Source organism: Vespula vulgaris, chromosome 9 (genome assembly GCF_905475345.1).
Source record: "Vespula vulgaris chromosome 9, iyVesVulg1.1, whole genome shotgun sequence".
NCBI classification, from domain to species: Eukaryota; Metazoa; Arthropoda; class Insecta; order Hymenoptera; family Vespidae; genus Vespula; species Vespula vulgaris.
The window spans coordinates 4769578-4792107 of NC_066594.1; the positions used below are offsets into that span (position 1 = coordinate 4769578).

Here is a 22530-nt window from a genome sequence, read left to right on the forward strand (position 1 = left end):
AAAGATATCCTCCCGAGTTCTGCACAGTATGTGGTATGGTCCTCCATGCTCTTTCTACTGCCTTCACTTCTCAATTGTTCTTAACGCTACATCGAGACACATGGCTCGACTCGAGATTCTTCTTTCTTCCCATCCTGCAGAAAATAGTGGAAAATTCTTTACAATATTGTTATCATTCTTTTCCAAATTTATTATCGCATTCTATCTTGTTTTTTGCGTTGGTATTCTATGAATTCTATCTATATTTTCGCTTATCTATAAATATGTTATTAAAAACTAAAAAGCTTCCGTTCAGATCAATATTCTATTACTTTTCCAATTTGCGTAACAGTTTGTACATTGCTCGATTAACAAGATCTCATTAAGCACGTTAAAATCTAATTAAAAAAGATTTGGTAAAATGCGCTTTAAAATCTTTTTCGAATTTAAAAAATTATAAAATACTCAGTTTACGCTATAGTAGAATTTAGTTTCTAAAGAGAAAATCGATTGAAACATTTATAATTGAATTCATCATAAAATATACCTTACATCGTCAATAATCATTAACTTTTGTTTAATTGAATACTTTTTTTTTCTTTTTCTTATTAACTTATATTAATTCGACGTGTAATCTGGTCTGACAATAATCAAAGGTTGCATCGCAAATAAGCTCCTTTGGAGGTGGTGTACCACGATGGTCGAACTTGGGCCTTACAAACCCAAGAGGTCACAAAAGGAACAACCACATCGCCCTCCGAGTAGCCGAAGAACCACAGGGAACTAACTCAAGCGAACTCATTCAGTTTGCTAACATTGACGAAGACTCGTCGAGGTAGATCGAAGACGCATTCAAATATATATAAATCATATATAGATATATACTCACATATTTTCATCTATTCACGGAATGCACCGTAATATGAGTAGTATTAATTGCAAAGATTCGTTTTCTTTGCAAACTGCAAGTTGAGAAATGAAATGATTACATAGATATAAACCAAAATCCAAGCAACATCTTATCGCTACACAAATGCGAAGACATCCAATCTCGAATGCTCTACAATCTACGGTTTATCTTCCCTAACTTCTAACTCGTTATAGCCAATTATCATTGAGTCTTACCACTAACTCTATCGGAAGTATGATTCTCAACCCTGTCTGTTATTACCATACTCTAGATGCGTTCATTATCGCGCCATCAAATTTAGTAGCTTTATCATGATCTTTATTTACGCAAACGATTAATCTATATGGTTATCCAAAGCACACTACACGATTCCTACTATCGGACAGAGATTATGCGACATTATCAGTTAACGACTATTGTTATGATCATGCTACATAATTTCCATGTTTATACTTTCACCTCTACATTCTTATTATTAAGCATTTCAATAATATTTTTTATATGCATCATTAAATTTTTTCTTAAAGAAAAGTAACGAGACGTTATTCTTAATTAAAATAAAATAATAAGAATGTATGATTTTCAATTCTTTTTCAAACTTTCTTTTTCTTAAACTTTTTACTTTTATCCTATATATGCTATATTGAGTGACTTTAAAAAAAAAAAGAAAGAAAAACTAAAAACCCGTTTCAAATACAATTTCGTTTGTGTAACTGAAAAAGAAGTTTTTCTAGTTCCATATTCTAAAAAGTAGCACAGCGAACAGCAAGGCTATCGCACAACTTTACCGAATCCTTTCTTATATCGGTGTTGGCATGTTTGTCTTTGTATAGGGTGCTTTAAATATTTATTGCTAGGGAGCCATAAAGTTTGAAGAAAGCAAACATGCGTCGCGATAATTCTGAAAGAGAAAGATAGACAAAGAAAAAGAGAGAGAGCGTCAGTGCCATGTAAAAACGATAAATCCAAGAGGCATTGTCTTCGTACGTAGAAAAGCCATTATCGAGCTGCATTACTTCTACTGCTAAATGGCTCCAAGTAATTCAAAGAGCGTGCCTTTACCACCTACCCTTACCCAACTGTCCTATAATTCGATACCTAAGAAATACCATTGAGGAAATTCCACGTTCTTTGAATCGTTAAGCCCTACCGATTAACCCGGCAAAAGGATCCTTCGCTTTTAATTTCCACTTCGGTCGGTCAGAGCATGACCCGCTACGTCTTTTCCAGAGAAACGCGTTACTACTTGCGACAAATCGTTCAAAATCGTAATAAAGTTTTAATTAAATTACATGCGAGCATTAACATTCCTTCGACTCATTATCGAAGCACGAATTCAATTTCATCCTGATTAGAACAGAATCTGTTCAAAATTCCGATCTTACGAGTTCCTCTTTCCTCTTATACCGATCGATCTCAGGAAACGTAAATGAGTTTTTACGATTATTAAATTGTCGTCATAACGGAAAAGAGGTTTTATAATAAAGCGACTTTTTTAGAATCTTGTTTAAGTAGAAAAAGAAATATAGAGATAGGCAATCGCACAGTGATTTTAACAGGTCTTCCAATAAATATAATATGTTGATTTAATAGCATTTGTAATAATGTTAAAAATAGAATTTCGAACAAAGATCGAGCATATATGCATGCAAATTCGAAAGAAAAAAATTAGAAATGTATACAATCTCTCTCTCTCTCTCTCTCTCTCTCTCTCTCTCTCTCTCTCTCTCTCTCTCTCTCTCTCTCTCTCCCCCCCTCTCTCTCTCTCTCTCCCTCTCTCTCTCTCTCTCTCTCTCCCTCTCTCTCTCTCTCTCTCTCTCTCTCTCTTTCTCTCCCTATCTCTCTCTCTCTCTTCCTCTCTCTCTCATTTCTATCTTTTTCTTCTTAAACTCGTAAAATATGTTTTATCCAATTTTTAAAATTTCACTAAACGTACCGAGGACGTTAATATCTATCGAGCCATCGTACAATAAGACGACTCGACAATGCTGGAATCCGGCTCACTTATCTTACCGATCTATCGACACACGTTGCAAAATTCATATCACGAATATCCTCTCGTACATATTCGATAGTCCGAGATTCACTCCATAGTTTCTCCTAATTCCCCCTTAATTCACCCCCTAGTCAAATCTGAACTATCTACCTTTTCTATGCTCTTTTTCTCTCTCTTTCTCTCTCGCAAACTCATCTTTGGAGGCTTAATCATTTTCCTTCTTTTATCAAAACTTTCCACTTGACAACGAAGTTGACGAATTGAATTCGTTATGAATGGAACCACCGTAAAACCAACAGTTTCTACTGACTATCCGCAAAATAACCACCACATCTATATGTCAAACTTCCTTTCATGAACGTTATTACTAACGAAACATCCTTTTATTACTGCTTAACGAGCTTTTCTCATTATTTCATTCCATCCGAAAAAATACCTGGCGTTAATCGAAATAATATTAAACATCGTTCTCTTTTTTTTGTAAATTACACTATATCGTCAAAAATATAATGTCGTATTATAAACCCCGAACAAATAATTTTATATTGTACCATGCTCATAAAAACGCTTCTCGTAATTTTTTTCATCGGAATGATATGCGAAATTATAACAATTAATACATTAAACAAAGAGTATTAATGTTTCTTTTTAAATCATAATAATTGGTATTTTCAACTTCAACTTTCCATCTACTCTCGCGTTCATATCTTCATATAATATATTTAAATTTGTATCCGGAATAGATCTTAGCCGTCGATAAACTTTAAATCGATGGCTGTGTTAATGCAAACAATGGAGCGAATGAAAAGAATGAGCATATGACGTATCACCTTTCAAAATTCAAAAACATTTGTTGTGTTCTCTTTACAAGGATCCATGATTTTAACCAAACTTCGTCTACTGCGCTCGATCGATATAATAACGAATATCGTTGAAGTTTCGACAAAATGTGAAGGATAAAAAAGGTGCGAAAATGAATTTTCATAAACGATTTACGATTACGAAAAATAATGTCGATCGTCGCAATGCGAAAAAAGTTAATTTGAAAATCAGAAGCAAAGAACGTTTTCCGCGATGCAAAAAGAAGACAAAAAAACGTTGATGTTTAGATAGACTGTCTAGAGTGAGCACCCTTTGTTTGGGTGAACGTGTACATTCAGAGCGGTCCACTTGCTTTCTGTGACCAAAAATCGGTCTCGGATAAATTGACTCGATACCTCTTTTCTTCGGTTATCGATAACCCCTTGCCAAATAGGGTAGGAAAGAAAGCAGGAGGAAAGCCAAGGAAATGTAGAGAACGCAGTCGAAGAAAAAGAAAATGGAGTGAGATAGAGAAAGAAAGAAAGAAAGGAGGGGGGGTGGGTTGGGAAATAAGAAGTGAGAGGATATCTTAAAAGAGGTGTGCAAAGAAAATTGGAACGCGGCTTGCCACTCTTTTCCATCGACACTTTTATTTCTTTTCGTACTCGTACTCTGCTCTTCGCGTTTTTTCAAACGCATTCGTTCAAATACTCGCGAAACGGAAATAAAAAGAAATATAAAAAAACGATATATCTCGAATACGCTATTAAACAATGACCCTATATATTTCAAGAAAAAATGAAAAAATAATATAGTCTAATAGGGTTTTCCGAAGGTAGAAAACGACAATTCGTGAAAGGTCGATTAACTTTGTTGACTGCACGCTTGTTAATATTTCGGAGCAATGCGCACCTCGTTACGACACGATAAATGGTTATTTGAGTGTCGTAGGAGCGCGTTTTATAAATGTTTTACGAAGACAAACTAAAGTGGTGAAACCTCGAGAACTCTTTTCGGGTTACGGTACCGATTAAGAACGATCGTTGCCGCACTTACGATCGTATCTCGTCGTCATATCGGATCGTAATTTTCTACAGTAGACAGGAAAACATATGATATATCGAACCGCATAAAAAGATGCGCGCGCGCTCTTTCTCTACCGGGCGTGTCTTTGTAGTCTGAAGTATATATTTTCCCAGGTTAAAAAGAAGATGGCGGAATGGGAGGCTTGAGAATGGTTTCATTGAAACCGGGTCGCTCGACCGGAAGAGAATATAGTCTCGAGCTCCTTTAGTTCGAGGTACTTCGTTTCTTCATTATAAGGAACAATTGTGGCACAAAGGGTCGCTAGTAGCAGAATTAGGGTTGCTAGAAAATCAAAAAAGTCGGGCCAAACGAACCGCGTTAATGAAGTTGAGAGGAAAAGTCGCGACGCTATTTCTTAGCTTCTTCCTCTTTCGATTCCATTTCGGAATAGATTCGAAGAAAGAACAAGGGAAGAAGAAAATAAAATCTACAAAAAATTCGATATTCTATAGATCGTAAACTGTCTCTCCAATATCGTGTCGAAAGATAGCTGGAGAAGCAATAACTTTTCAAATGTTTTAGTTAATCGTAAAGAAGGAAAAAAAACTGTATAACAAATGCTTTTTCTACAACGTGATATTTCGATAATATTGGTAATGATGATGTTGACGGTGTGATCGTTGAAAACATGTGTACATACAATATACATATTTACTACTCATTACTAGCCGCGGTAGTATGAACTCGTAGTTCCTACAATCGTCCACCAATCTATAAGTAGTTACATGCATGCATAAAGATGTATACAATATACGTACGTACATACATATGGATATGTATACATACATTAGTATATGTATGCGTGACCAATCTCACATCTCTCGCATTTCGACGTAACCGCGTGCGTGCCGCATATCGTTCATCACCACATGCTCGCGCTTACGTACTATGTGCTCGTCCTCTCTCTCTCTCTCTCTCTCTTTCTCTCTCTCACTCTCCCTCTCCCTCTTCCTTGCCCTCTACCACTACCTCTCTCTCTCTCTCTCTCTCCCTGTACCACTCCTTCTCCTTCTTCCCCTCCCTCACCCTGTCACTCTCCCTCCCTCCCTTTCTTTCCTCCTTCTTCTTCCTTACTTTTACTATATATTGATACTCGGATCTATATTTCGTATTCATTTGATTTATAATAGATACATACGTTGTAAGTTTCCAAGAAAAAATAAACTAAAAAATAGATATAACTTTTTATTTCTTAAATCTAATTTTCTGATATTGTACTTTTTATCAATCAATATGACTATGAATGTGAAAAATATCGCTGAATCGATAGTCGATACTAATAAATAATACTATATTTAATACATAAGTTATATATAAATACACATTTTGCAAGACCTAAAACCTTCTTTAAATTATTATTCTATTCTTTTAACTCTACATGTAACAAAATTTCTTTGCTCTTAAGATTTCTTATTTCGACATGTTTCGATCATAATAAGAGACCAAAACCAATTAAAGGATACAAAATTTTATAAACCTTATACTAATTTATTACAATATTCAAACTTATAATAGCATTAATTATCTTACGATTAAAAGTACAAGAAAGACATATATATTTGTAAACGAATTTATCAAAAAACTGCGAATTTGCATATTTAAAAAAACAATAGGTATATCAATGGAAGCATCCGCTGCGTAATTCGTACGAGGAAGCAGTGGAATAAATATTTCGTGTTAATTCGTGCGTGACGTTATTACGCTAGTCGCATTTCAGTCGCAGATTTGCCTTTGACTTCGGTACTTTGAATACGAGCGCAAGCGAAAATGCAAATTTCATTAAACGCCGCCCCCGATAATATAGGTACGCATATTATTATGGCGTGGTTTGCTCCCCTTCGGTTCATAAATAACATTTCTCGAAAGCGGTAGAAATAATTTCGAAAATGTCATAATCGTCTCATTCTTTCTTTCCATTTTGTTAAATTAATCTTTACTTTTCTATCTTTTTGAAAAGTTATTACAAAGACGAAAACTTCCATATTCGTTTATTACATATTTCGGTAGAATCGACTTTGCCGTTGAACGATGAGAAGTATTATGTAATTCATTCGATCGAAAAACTTCTCGATGGGAATATTTCATCTTTAACGTAAACTTTGAGAATTACAAAATGTATGAGACGAAAAGTAAATGCTTTATAAAAATGAAATTATTTAAGAAATTTCTTTTATTCTTTTTACCCAAAGTTCATATTTATCTTCGAAGTTATCTTTTTACGACGCAACATTCAGTGTACGCCCAATTTTCACAAAATAACTTTAACAATATTAAACCAAGATATAAAACGTGAAATCAGCAATATTTGCGATTCAAATTTTCTATTTCTATTTATATTTATACAGATATGACCTAATTAAATAACAATTAATTGTGCGTATTCTCTCTGTTGTTCCCAAGTTCAGCCATCATGGTACACCACCTCGAAAGCTGCCAATTCGCGATATTCTTTTCGATGGTCGCCAAACTGGATTACCAACTAAATTAATATTGGGTAATTGATCCAAGTTGAATAAATTGTAGAGTTTTGTAAACGAACATGTTTAATTAAATACCAATAGTAATACAATGAATAATTATTAGCAGTATAAATATCATGACGTTACAACGATGAATTTGAACGAAAAATTTGTCGGTCATTAAATAAAACAGATTTTGGCATTTGACTCACACGGACAGACCGATTCTTTTAGATTTGTTCAAAATAAATGAAATTGATTTTTCTTAAATTTTTCTAGAAGATCAATTGCCAAGAAAAATAATTTTACATATGAATGAAAATTAAGTCTTCGTTGAGAATTCTGCTCGACAGGTCTTGTTTTTGAATTGTCGACGAAATTTATGAGAAAGAATTCAGGAAACCCAGATAAAAATATTCAAATTTTTCGTTGGAGATGAAACATTAATCGATATAAAATTTCAATTACGTATAAATATGATAATTCGTTCGTTAAGATAAAATGCTAATACTATAATCGGATGAAAATAATGATGTAGAAATTTGAAATTATAAGAAATCCGATTACTCAAAAACACATCGTTTCAACGAATAGAGTAAACCGTAAATACAAACGTACATATACATAAACATAAAAATTAAAAATATCTTTCGTATACATTAAAAAAATCTAATCGTAAAGATCTATTGAAAAATCGACTCTTATTTCGACTCTTTATTCGACTCGATTCAATTACAATTTAAACAAAACTGATTCGATTCTAATCATTTTCTTGACTCTTTCAATTTGCAGATGCGCCTATCGTCACTCTCAAAATGGGTTCTTCCTTGGATCCGAAACGCATTAAAGAGGGCGACGACGTTTACTTCGAGTGCACCGTCAGATCCAATCCTAGAGCCTATAAACTAACTTGGTTTCATGAGGTAAGAATCAATCGACCTTAAAATAGTGACTATACATTATGTAGACCTCGTTCCTTTTATCCTTTTTAAAATAATTTATACATTCGGTTTATACAAATTGCAACTTCTATGAAATATCTACATATATCCAGGATTTTGTTATTACTTTCTTAAAATATTCCAATTACATCCCTTTTACAATCGACGTGTATAAAATCGATGACACAATGCCTATTGAAAGATGAATCGTTGCTCGTTACAAATAGCGCGATAATTGTGACAGAAAATTTTTATAAAATCATAAACGTCGTTCGGAATGTTACCTTTCTCGAAGGATTAGAGTGACCAACTAACCTGACACAGTTTTCCTATTTAGTTTCGTTTTGTCTCGAGGCTGTTCACGCGACGCAAGATCGCTGGAGCCTAGGTGACAGCGTAGGGTCCGTGGAGAGAACACAAGAGGACCTAGTTCGCGTTGTCGGAAAGCTCAGAGAGAAAGAGAAAGAGAGAGGATGAGAATAGGAAAAGACTAGGCGGATGCTACGTAGGATTTCGCCAATCCTCCCAGGAAGCGTACTGATTCGGACTAGGAAATGATGGAAAGCATAATCCTCCTTAAGAGGCTTAACACGACGATCCTCGAGTGACCGAAGATAACGGCGGAGCTTTTCAAGTGCTAGGTACCGAGCTTTTTTTGAATACTTGAGCAACAGCAAGGCGCAATAGGGAAATCCTAGAAAGATTCTGACCGTCTTTTCTCCCTCTCTCTCTCTCTGTCTTTCTTTATCGCTCCCTCTCGTTCTACCGCTCTCTTCACCGTACGGCACAATCCCATCATTCGTCGTGAAATAAAACTTTTAGAATAAGAGAGAGAAAGAGAAAGAAGAGAGAATAGAGAGTATTATCGATTCACTCTTCCCCTACTTTCCTGTCGATTCTTTGAAGTACATTTGGTAGTACCTTTTAATCTCGTAAGAGCGCGAGTGCATCTTGCTTAAAAGTAACACGTCAAAATCGTTGTTGCGACGAAAAATAAATCTTCCTGTCCGAAAGCGCATGCACATATTTACGTGTTCCTTTAGTTGTTACTTTTTTGTACTTTTCAAATACAATAAAATATTACGGATTATTATAAAAAAAAATTCAGTCCGCTTATTCGTTAAATCGTATCTACGAATGAAAATACCGTTTTTTAATTTACCTTATTACTATATTGCTGGACGAAATTCGACGAACCTACATTAAAATTATTCGTGATAATAAGAGCTTTTTCTTTTATTACATCGAAAAACTGTTTCCCTTTTTGTTAATACGTTGTCCATAAATCTGTAGCATATTACCTACTTTCTCAGTGAAAGGAATAACATCTTGTAATACAATTAATTTACTTATTTTCTCATAACTACTAAAACCCAACACGGGAGATTCAATTTGCAAATAAATAATTATTTCCCATGTGAGTCACATTAATGTGAATGCAAAATACGAAAGTTGCATTTTTTTGGAATCGTGTGGTAATGAAAAAATTGTATTTTCGAGTGCGTCGATGAAGTTTTAATTAATGCGCTGGTCTTAATTTAATACAGTCATCCCGGGCTATAATATAACGTTAATTTCATAGACTACCGTAAAGCATAGCACGATTCACGCATTTTCCGGTAATATTATCACCATTTCTATAACAGGAAAATATACAAATAAAAGGATTTAGCATGATCGCTTGATATACCTTCTAACAATTTTAAATTTACATATTTCAACAAATTATTTTTTAATTTGAATAATCGAAATTATGATTCATTGATATGTTATTTATAAACTCATAAAAGCACGAGTTCTAACTTGAAGATGCACAATTCACTATCAGATGCAAAAATAGGGCATAAGTAGATATCTTGTATATACTATAATACATAAAAGCATATGCGTATGCTTGTCTCAAGAAAATCAGAAGAAAAGAACCGAGATCGCAGACAGCCACGTGTACACAAGGAGCACGTGCCGCACGTATATTCCAAGCTTTTTCATAGCTGGAAGACATGAACCCGGTAGGTCTATTATCGCTCCGACAGGGAATACGAATATTTAATACCGAATACCAACGACTTTCCGATACGCGACGGCTCTAGATAACTTTCCAGGCATCATCTCTGCCTTATTTCTTATGTTAAGTTAAAATAAAATAAGCAGTGAATATTAAAATATAAAGCAATAAAAATCTCAACAGCAAATAAAACCTTAATATGCGTATAATTTAAAAATTTGTTTGGTTTAGTCAATTTGTTACTACAGTTAAAAAAGATTAATATATACCGGATCGATTTCTAATTGAACAGATAGAAATAAATAATTAGTTTATTTCTAAAAAAACAGATAATAACACGAACTGTTTTATTGAAAATATCTTTCTTTGTCTTTGCATTTTATCCGAAACGCAAGTCCTCTGTATTGAAAATTTTTATTAAATAAAAGCAAGTAGTGCAAAATAAAAATAGAAAACTCGAATGTATTCACATATTGAAGCCAAAATTCAAACTGTTCTACTTGCTGATATAGCAAGAATTCAAGTTTCTGTAAACTTCTCGATACCAAATATAAACGAATATACTCGAATGTACTCGTTAGATACTTATAAAACAACACAAAAGTTTGTGGCCGCTAAAGCGAGTGCGTGTGAGTACTTTCAAGTAGATAGAACGATACTTGGCCGTATATGCGTTCGTTTCATCGTTCTTCCAGAGTGCACCTTATTTGATCCGACACGATCTTAGTCGTTCCTATTGTATGTGCCAACCAAATTTAGCGACTACTCTGCTTCCCTCTGCTCAACGTACTTTGCAAATAATACTTAGAGCGCCGCCAACTCGTCGACGAAAGAGGAAGATATGTATATATATATATATATATATATAGATAGATAGATAGATAGATAGAAAGAGAGAAAGAGAGAGAGAGAGAATATATTCACGTAGAAAATTCAGATCCTTGCTCGACATGAAACTTTCTCGAGCGAACCCCGAGACACCCAAGATTCTCGCTCTCGCTCGTATTTACGAGCCGCAAAGAGTAACTCAATTTTCGACGTGAATTAACCAACACGTTTTTCTTGACGTTTTCCTTTCTCCACGACAGAGAACTTCCTTTGTATGATTATTACTTTCTAGAATCGTAATATTTTCTTCTTTGCTCTCGAGAACCCATGGAAAATTCAATAACGTAATCTTTATTGACCTAAAATTGTTAGAAAGCTCTATGTCGGATAACTTTGTTCGCCCAACAATATCTAAACTTTAATTAAGGTAGTTGTAACAATTTCTACTAACTAGTAAGCGACGCTTCGATGTACTTCACATTTGCCAATTTGCTTCGCGAAAAGACTACGGCGTTTATTTCCAAAATTTAACAATGAAAATGAAAAAACAAGAAAATAATAAAAGCTTCAACGATATAAAAATTTCCATACGAAAGAAAAAATTTGAAGATGCTATGGCACTTGTAAGAGTCACAGAAAACATTATTAAATATCACCATAAAACAATCTCTTCACGTCGTATCCATCAACGTCAGAAACTTGAAACGAGAGCAATCCAGATTTAAACTCAATCTCTGACTTCAAAAAGTTCTCTCGTTTCAATCGTACTATGTTTCATTTGATCTGTAAATTTTTTTTATCACGTTTAGATATTATAATGTCGCTATCGTATATGTGTTGCGTGAGTTAAGAAAAGAAATAAATAATGTACTTACGTCCTACCTCGAATTACGTGTCAGCATAGGGACGTCGAACGGACACGTTGGATGTTGTACAAGACGTAGAATGAAGGACGAGACATTACTCGAGTTAGTACATCGTAAATTCTCTTTGTCCTACCATTTCCGTCGAAACGACGACGACGACGACGACGACGACGATGACAAAGTCAATGTATAACAAGCCGTGATTCCTTCCTCGAGTACGGTCGTCACTTTCGTTGATCAGAAAGCAACGTCGCCGAATACAAAGTTGAACCTTAACTTGGTTACTCGATAAAACTATTGACACACCTTTTACATGATGATATATATAATACATGAATTACCCTCTTTCGCTTTACCCTCTTTCTCTTCCCTCTCTTCGCTATTGATTAAATAAGGTACTAAAAACACACTAAAAAATGTGATCTTAAAAAAGTGATTTAGATAATGAAAGTAAAAGATTTAGATAAAGAAGGTAACAAATTTTGATTCGTATGTAAGAAAAAAAAGAAATATAAAAATAAATGAAGAAGTTCCTCAATTTCTAGTTTAATGGATAGTAATAATTCGGAGGCATTCTAGTCTAGACAAAATATGCAATACGCGAAATATTTCAAGAAATACTTTGTTCGCGTAATAACGCAACCTTAGAACAAAAGAACTATAACTTGTAAATTAAAATGCATAAGAAATAAATCAGGAAGAAGAAGATGCTGGAAAGTGTCATATAGTTAGTTATAGAGAAATTACAGAGAAGAAAGATATGCCGAAGGTTACGTTAACTTTTCCAAGTTACTTCATCCAGAGAATTAACTTTTCTAACTAACCGTTCGCGACCAGAGTGCGTCAACCTCTGAGAATCGAATCGCCGCTCAACTTGACTTTCCTTCTTCTCCCTTATGCTTTACACGACGAATCAAGACTTATCTCAGATGTTATTATTCGTCTACCATATATCGTAAAATTACTTTTAAATTACGCCAAACCTGCCATTGAAAGAAAGAATTATAAAATTCGTTTGGCTATGAATACTAGAAAAGTTACGCAGTAAGTTTGAGTATCGTACTCGTAAATAAACATCGCGAAACTTTCATTAAAAAAAAAGAAGGACTGTTGCATTACTTTTAGTGAAATACACATTTCTGACATATATGTATGCGTACATATACTCGATCGTTCTCTTTTTATTACACGACATATCGTTATTCTCGCTACAACATTTTATTAATCTTCTCTTTTTTATTTTACCTTAACGATGAAACGACAACAAAATCTAATTCAAAGTTCTTTGACATCCTCAATATTTTTTGGTTGTTTATTTAGGAAGAAGAACTCCATCACGACGTTACCGCCGGCATAGTGCTTTCAGACCATTCTCTAGTACTTCAGAGCATAACACGGGAATCCGCTGGGAGATACACTTGTATGGCTACCAATCTCGAAGGTCACGAGAGCTCTAACATCGTCAATCTAGAGGTTATGTGTGAGTATGTTTATCGTACTCATTATTTTTACAACTCTCCTATCTTTGACCTTTTATTTCAATGTCCTTCGAATATTCTGAACAAAGAGAAAGATAGACGAACGAAACGTTTGTTATAATTTTCTATAATTCTTTCCTATAAATTCGAAAACTTTCCTATAAATTCTAATTTAGTATAAACATACTATAATAATTTACTATAAAATTCTAACACATACGGTTAACAAGTTTAAAGAAAAAATAAAAAATCAATTATTACTTTCTCTTGTAAATCGATTAAATGTTCGAATATAACTAAATATAAATGTGTAATAAATGAAATGTGAGAAAATGGCACGATAAAAGCAATAAATTCGTGATGGAAATGATCGCAGATTTTCGATTAGCGCTCAGGGCACGCATGAGTCATAAAAGTATATAAAATATATTTAGCATCGTATTTATTCTATTGTTTGAACTTTACCTTCTCTTCTTTCTTTTTTTATCCTCTTTCTTCTCCCTTCGCCGTCGAATCATTCCGATCTCCATTCGTTCTTCCACTATTTAATACACATTTCACACTACACAACACACAAAATATGTCTTTTATTTGTAATTCTCGTTGGAGTTAACTAACGAAACGAAGTATATAATATACGATGATCTTATATATAATATTATTATTATAAATTATCCTATAATAATTAAGAAGAATTAAACGTAAAAATAATCGATTAAAATATCATTATTAAATAATACGTAAAGAAATTATATCGGTAAGAAATATGCGTAGAATAAAATAGAACGAAACGAAAACGTGACTGATCTGTACGGCTGCTGACGAACGACTGCTTGAAAGTCACCTCGAGGTTATTGATATTATATTCCAAATACTCTTAAGATTCTCCCAAGTGTATGTTTACAAAATTGTAATAACATTGGTTCTATTATACCGATGATATATCAGAACGCGCAAATAAATGATATATTTACATTTATGTATGTTTATATTAAAAGCGTAACTCTCGTCCGCGTAATACTTATATTATTTATATTAAAAGAAAAAAGGAGAAATAAAATACTTTATTTCAATTTAGTCTCACCGATATGCAAGCACGTGTTAAACTTTGGAGGGTGGAGATACCAAAACGCCACGCCACCGCCCTTTAATGTTCCGGAAGATGTGCACGGTGCCTTGAAGCACGAAACCATAAGCTTAGTCTGCGAGGTTGAAGCGAATCCGACGACGGTGACCTTCCACTGGACATTCAACAGCAGCGGGGATCTGAACGACATTCCGTCCACGAAATATAGTAGCGAGAGTACGATAAGCAGACTGAATTACACTCCGTCAACGGATATGGACTATGGGACGCTCGGATGCTGGGCAAGCAACGTCGTTGGCCAATCCAAGCAACCTTGCCTGTATCAGGTTATAGCAGCAGGTTCGTGCAAGTTTAATCCTATTTCCTACCTCCGACACATCGGTCCTTTCCATCCAGCAGCATGTTTCTCCCGAAATTCGTCTAGTTAAGTTCTCGAAATAGAAACAACATGGACAAGGTATCGTCCTTCTTACCGTCAGAGAATACTTATCTCATACCTAATACTAGTCATTAAATAGCTAATAGTCCTTTTCGTTCAGTTTTATTGTCATTTGCGATGGTATTCTCGTATTCTGTATTCTTCGATTCAAATAGAATGTCAGATTCGATCGCGACGAATGCAACGTAAAACCAGCTTTCAGGAAAATTTATCGTTTCTCTGCAACCTCGCATTAACGTACATAAATATGAAACTTATGTACGCGTTTTATTCTAAACGCTTCACGCTTTCGAGCTAACTGTTCGACGACTAAAAAAGATAAACACCATCCCCTTCTTCGACTAAACGAGAGATCAAAAGAAAACCCCGTCGAATCCATCAGAGTGGGAAAACGAGAAACACTTCGACACATCGCGCCCGACCGCTCATGGTAGTGCGAAACTTTTCCGCGTCGCGCCTTGTGCGTGCGTATTTGTGAAAATTTAATGAAAACCATAATTGAATATGTTCATTACGTACCGAAGAGAGGCAATGCAGACAGGCGATGCTGAGAACGTAAAACTGTTGTCCAAAGGTATCGTAGCGTCGATGTACGTATCGAATCCACTATACTTTTGCTGCTTCCGTACGAGTTCGCTACTGGATGCTTTTGTCCAAATCACCACGGGAACGATCTAGACTCAACTCGGTCGAATATTTCGCCGCGTCGACTTGACTCGAATACTCCCTGGATCCCACCCTTCCTTCTATGTGCCGCTTGCGGTAATTGGACACATAATTTATTTTACACGAAGGGCCAATGTATTTCTTATGTAATTACCGGACAGCACTTTTTTGCCCTCGCTTGCTCTCTTCCCGTAACCTTCCCTGCTTTCCTCGCACTCCTCGCCTTTTTATCTACGTTCTATCGTCGTACACTGACTATATCTCCGTACATTTATTTACGTAAAGCAATGGGTAACGTTCGTTCGTTAGTAATTAAATTGTTAGACGAAACGACGACGCATGCCAACGACGAATGAAAATCCCACGAACGTTGTCTCTTTTTGTCTTGGAATATTTTTCGAATCTTCGGGATGATCTCGTTTATCTATCTCTTCAAAATTTGATTGTAAATTTAAACGAACGTAAAATAACATACCGATATTACAATCGCTTTTATTTACATATGATTCGTATATATTAGTGACAATTAATGCTAAGTGTACTGCCAATAATAAATTGGATAATTATGATGCCGAAGCGTAATTTTATTCGTTCGGCTATAGATTCCAAATAACGTTGCAGCTTTCCCTGCGCAATAATACGAAGTTACGCGGTTCGCCGAGCAGTAGTTGCCCTTCTTTAATACAGCAGGCACTGTTTGCCTCTTCCAGTTTTCCATTTTTCGCTCATATCGATTGTTTCGTCGAGAGGGATTATTAGTCGAAAAAGAGAATTTTCTGCAACACACATTGAGGTATCCACGTCTCGTGGGTTCAACATTTCCATTTATTCCGTTAATGACGAACATATTTATTTCTGCATACGTTCTGAATAAAACTATTTGCAAAAAAATTTCGATACCAAAATAATTGCCATTTTTTACGAACAATTGTTTCGAAAATGAAAAGAACTGTTAATATATATGTATTGATGTATTAATTTCTTGGATAAAAAAAGCGTGTTTACTTCGCAGGCAGACCTTACCCGTTGCAAAATTGCACCGCCTACAATCAAAGCGACTCGTGGATAAAGATATCCTGCGTAGAGGGTTACGACGGTGGACTACCCCAAAAGTTTGTTGCCATTGTGGACAAGCAAAGGTTCGAATCGCTGAATCCCTTCTGGGAACTAAAGCTTCACAAACCAACAACGGTTGCCCTTTATGCAGTGAACGTGAAAGGTTCGAGCGATCCAGTCATCATGGAAGGAGTCGCTTTGAAAGGCGTAGCAAAATATACTGGTGCGTGAGTATCACTAACACGAATTAAATTCTAGAAGATTATGAGAAAAGACTAAAATGAGAGAAAGAAAAATAAAAAAGAAAAATATTACGACCGTCCGCTCAGAATTAAATTACGATGCAATCCTATGAGTCGCCTTTCCGCCATAGCCTTTCAGAATCTTCTAACGTGATAACAAGGATATTCTACACGCTCTGAATCCTTTCTAGAGTATTTGCCTTAATATGTTCTTCTCTTACTCTTCTTCAGTCTTCACAGAAAAGAAAAAAAGCAACTAATATCTACTCTGCCGTATTTCTTTGTAGCAAATATTAATTAGTTTTTATATCTCGAACATTATTTATTATATTTTCCATATTTTATCGAACTACTAAGTTTAATTAGATCACTTCCGAATTATAATAAAATCATGAATCGTTATTGTATTCTATTTCGTTCAGTATATTAGCAGCGGTCCATTGAACATTAGCAATTTTATAAATTTTTTTAAAAAGAAGAAAAGAAGAAAATTTTATTTGTATAATGCAATAGAACAGTATACGAAATAATAATAAATGAAAAAATTCTCTCCATTTGAATAATAATATATATATATATATATATATATATATATATATATATATATATATATATATGTATATATATATATATATATATATTTAAAATGATACTACCAACATAGTCTATAGAATGAATGAATTTACTGAGAAATATCATGAAAATATAATTGACATTTACTATAGCCTTTTTATCAATTTTCAAAGAGAATTATAACAAAAAATTGGAAAAAATCTTTAACAATATCCAAACATATATTCACTTTTCGTATTTCACATTAAACTGTTATTAAAAAAAAATTTACCCGTATTCGAATACACACGATATTTGATACACGCGAGTTTGTACCATTCATTTTCGATTAACAGGTAGGACTCATAAAAAAGTTTTATCTTTTCAGCACTTATAAAGCACGAAAAGTGCGACATTTGGAAGCACGAAAAACAGCCGTTAGTTTCAGTCTTTTGAGGCAACAAAATGTTTCTGCCGAATGATACAGAAAAGAGAGTAAGAGAGAGAGAGAGAGAGAGAGAGAGAGAATGATCGAAACAATATTAACGTACCATCTGCCACATGGTCGTTTAAAAAAAAAAAGCTTTTTGCGATCGTTCCAATTCGAAAGCTTCGCTTTTCATCGCGTCATCGAAATGCACATATGTATACATGTACACGTAGTACAAAATCACGATACTGAAACCGTAGATCACATAAATTTTTACGATCGTCGACGCGATCGCACCCAATCAAAGCGAATGCGAATCTAATCGCGAACGTTGCGTCATTAGCATTAGATCATATAGATGGAACGAAACTATTTGCGATGATTTATCAATCTAAACTGTGATTGGGGTCTATCGGGTCGACATTGGTTATCGCGCTACTATTGTATTTTGTGTATCCATAATTCTATCCCAAATTAAATAAACGTTTTTCCGCGTGCGATCGCCATGGCAGAACCCAAAAGCTTTCCATAGATTTACCGTACGATAATACCGGAATCGAGCGAATCGTAGCTTTCCCACCGGAGGGGAGCCACCCTTCCCCCTTTGTCCTCCTGCTCTGTTCACTGCGAAAGCAATTTTACACTTTGCCGCGAGTGAAATAACCGTGGAATAACACAGCCGAAAGGTCCGCCACGAAATCCTATTTTTTAACGAACATCCGTGGGAAGGAAATAAACGGAATTATCGGAATGCAAATGATCTCTCGGCCGAACAGTTCCGGCGTATAGCCAAATACGCATAGAAATAGAGAGAGAGAGAAAGGTCAGCCTTGGGTCAGGTCAGGATACGATGGTGGCGGTACCCGTTTCATGGTGAAACATGAAACGGTGTGCCTCTACAGAAGCCGGAAACAAGCCTCAAAATTTATGAGCTATTATTATGCATTCTGTTTTCTCTCGTCCGCGGTGGTCCATCCTTTCGTCTGCTTTCTCTCTCTCTCTCCCTGTCTCTCTCTCTCTCTCTCTCTCTCTCTCTCTCTCTCTCTCTCTCTCTATCTATCTTTCTTTCTCTCTTTCTCTCTTTCTCTTTCCTCCCTTACGTCACCTACCCCTTCGTTCCGTACGTCGTCGTCCGTACGTTCTCCAATAAACGTGCCGGACCAAGCTACTATTTTCGTGCACCGAAAATTTTCGTCACCTTCGTTAATCTTCCTCCGTGACAGAGGATCGCGCACGGTCGCGCTTATGCGCGTCCATTAATAAAGGAGAGAAGAGCTCTTGATAGGCGAAAAGCGCGAACGACGAATCATTACGCTCTTTCGTAAGCTTCCCCTATCTTCTTTCGTCCAGCGCTCCACACTATGCTCCTTCCAAAATTATTAACGATAGTATTATCTCTCGCAATACATTCTCGTCGAGATTTTAATGAAAAACAAATTAATTTTCGTTTAATCTTTTCAAATTCTTGCTCTCTCTATATTCCTTTTTTCTTGTTTTTATTCTCACGTATTGTATTCACTGTATTTAGCATCGGAAGACAGAATTGTCCCTAAAGTCCCTAAAAGATCAGAAAAAGCTTTCCATTATTATTTATCGTACAACGTAACATAAAAATTTAATTTATAACTCTTTGCATCGTTACACAGCATAAAAATTATTTATTTTGCAACAGAAAGACGATAGACGAATATTTTTAACAACTACCGTCTATTCATAAAATCTATTCATAAATACGATATATCGTTTATCGTTTATGCATTTGTAGAATGAATAAAACAATTCGTTCATTTGAAATTTTGACAAATTATTTCGTAAGATCGACGACGCGAAGTAAGTATTTCAACTTGTAAAATTTCATTTCAAAGCAGGGAAGACAGTCGAACGTCATCTAGGAATTTCATTAAACCGTCGAGGACGGTTAGAGATGGTTCCAGTAGAGTACTGCTGAGTAAAACCTTACTGAGTAGAATGGTAGACAAATAGAATGAAAAGAAGACCAGAAGATTAGAAAGAGAAAGAACAATTGAAAGAATTGGAAGAACATTCGATATCCATAAAAGATCTTGCAAAATGACTGCTCCATAGGATTAATAGAATTGCAAGGTAGACATTTGAGGTGTCATTTTATGATTTACGATTTACTAAAATAATGTCTTAATTGAAAGTAAATTATACGTTCTAAATATTGATGATTGTGGTCTCACTCTTTGACATGTATACGCATATATACATACGTATTTACATATATACGTTGAGTTGATGCAGTTCGAATCGCATCTATCAACTGCACCAACTACTTACTAGACAAAGCGAACAAGGAAATTAGAATCCAAGAGACGAAGAGAAAGAGATAGGGAGAGAGAGAGAGAAAGAGGAGAGACGTATATCTCTTGAAGCAATTCAAACGTAACCATAGCTCGTGCAAGGAAAGCTTAAATGGAACGCTCGGTTACTTCTATCTCCAGGCTTTGCCCATATAACAGATCGTTGAAATAAGAAAACGTTTCGTGTTGGTGACCAGAGAAAGTAACAGATATATGGTCAAATAAGACGAGCATTGGTTACGGAAGATGGAAGATGATAGTTTAGAAAGTTCTAAAGTACGAAGAACGATCGATTCAGACATCTGTGAAATAAAAATTACTCGTATTCGAACTCGAGAAATCGTCTGTCTCTAGATATTCCGTTTAAACGTATCGGCTTTATTTCTTTCGATGGTTGTATTGATCTTTTTCTTTTATTTTATTTTAAAATAACAGAGTACTCTGTGGAAAGCTCAGTGATGCTACAAAACAAGAATACACGGATATATACAAGAATACACGCATACTGTGTCCTTCTTTCTCTTTTTTCTTTTTTCTTTTTATTTTTCTTTACGATCCTTTCTTTATTCTTTCTCCTGCGAAATATTTAAAGTATCATCTTATTTCGACGAATAAAACAAAAATGCATACAACAAAAAGACTAAAGTCGAACGACAGAACCAAATGGATTATTTGTGGATAGAACTTGTTAAAATTTCGTTTACAGGCGAATCGGTTTCCTCGGTCGACATGTCACCAATTTTGATTGGACTAGGCGGTACAGCCACTGGTTTGGGACTGATTGTAACCGGTGTTCTAATGGCTCTTTGGAGAAGACACGCGGCGACACCCACAAAACCTAAACCGCTTCAACAATCCAGCATCGCGACTTTTACAAGCAAAGCCGAAGAAGAGGATGGAAATCCTGATCTCATACCAACAACGGCCTTAACACATCATTTAACGGGTAATTTTTATTCTTTTCGATACTCGTCTTATCTAAGTAGAAAAGAAAAATTATTATCACGATTTATCCAAATAATCAAAAAATGATATAGTCAGAAAGAACAACATCAATGCTCATAAATTTTTTCGATACAATTTTAGATAGAAAAATTCCAATATGTGGCTCTTTGCCACGACGACCTCGACAATTAGAAGGACGAGAAATGTCGCATGATGTTTTAGAAGACTCATCTTACTCTCGAACGTCGCCTAATGTAAGTAATCGGATTTTTTATCGACGTTGTATTCGAGAATTCTTTCTTTTTTATCTTGAATCTCTAAAAATAATAGCTTTATAAATCTATGGTCTACCTTGTTCTCAGACGTTCTATAGTCTTCAAAGGCCACATCGTTACCCCGAAAGTATGAGAAATACGACGATACAGGAGAGCTGCATTTAAGAAGAAAATCTCAAAAGAATCAGACATTAAATAACAATGTGGTTTGGAGATCCTGCCAAAAGACGAGCAGCGAATCTCTCGTACGAAGCTCGATCATCGAATCACATCCAGCAGGGTAAACGGTTTTTCTGTCTTATAAGTGGATTCCGAAGAAAAAGAAGCGACGAAAAATGGGGACATGTGGAAAATGCCAAATCATGCTTACGCCATGTTGTACACGTTCGACCATACGAAAACATTTATAACCATTCACTATGCATTTGTAAATATTGTATATAAATAAAAACACATCAATTTCGTGTTACCTCCGAGAAGTCTACATCCGATAAACCTAATTTATTGTTGCCTGAAACAAAATTTTATTCTTTAAAATTGTATACTCATATATGTATATATATATACATAAAAGAAAATATATACATATGTATATATATATATATATGTGAATATTAAAATATTTATAAAATACGATCAAAAATAATGCTACTCGCATACAAATATTTGTTCAAGATCGAACGTACAAGATTTTAGCGAATATTTCAAGAGTAGATCGTTATTCGAGAAACCACTATCGTACAACAAAAGATATAATTTAAGTAACCAAACGTTTCATACTTGTAGAAAGATTCCACAATCGTCACCGCTAAAATGTGGGACGAGAAAAGTACGAGATTTATCTTGGCCTCCTTTCGTAACGATCTTTGTTTTAGGGCGCGTAAATCTTCGCATTGTTAGATACATTTCGTGAGACATCGTAGCGAGCCCTTCACTTCCTCTTTCACAACTCCTCGGCCTCGTTTCACGCGTATTCGTCCTTATTTTTTCTCTATTTCTTTCCTATTCCTTCCGCATTCCTAGTAAACAGTTTATCAAGAAAGCAAATTATTCCTAAACACATAAAATACTTTGATCAAAACATAATATGACATTCGAGCTTTTGACCAACTTTTTCTTGCCACATTTTCAAATGTTAGAAAACATACTTATATATTTCTAATCG

The 22530-nt window shown here is 35.0% G+C and overlaps 1 protein-coding gene across 1 annotated transcript in view; it reads left to right on the forward strand.

Moving 5' to 3' along the window:
- LOC127066020 (nephrin-like) overlaps positions 1-21889 on the forward strand; it is a 112673-nt gene extending 90784 nt beyond the window's left edge. The window contains exons 9-15 of the mRNA XM_050999159.1: positions 8024-8154; positions 13192-13351; positions 14428-14775; positions 16554-16820; positions 20852-21091; positions 21232-21344; positions 21453-21889. Coding sequence (XP_050855116.1) covers positions 8024-8154; positions 13192-13351; positions 14428-14775; positions 16554-16820; positions 20852-21091; positions 21232-21344; positions 21453-21530 — 1337 coding nt within the window. The 3' untranslated portion in view covers positions 21531-21889. The remainder of the gene's footprint in view (positions 1-8023; positions 8155-13191; positions 13352-14427; positions 14776-16553; positions 16821-20851; positions 21092-21231; positions 21345-21452) is intronic.
- Positions 21890-22530: the final 641 nt, after the last annotated feature.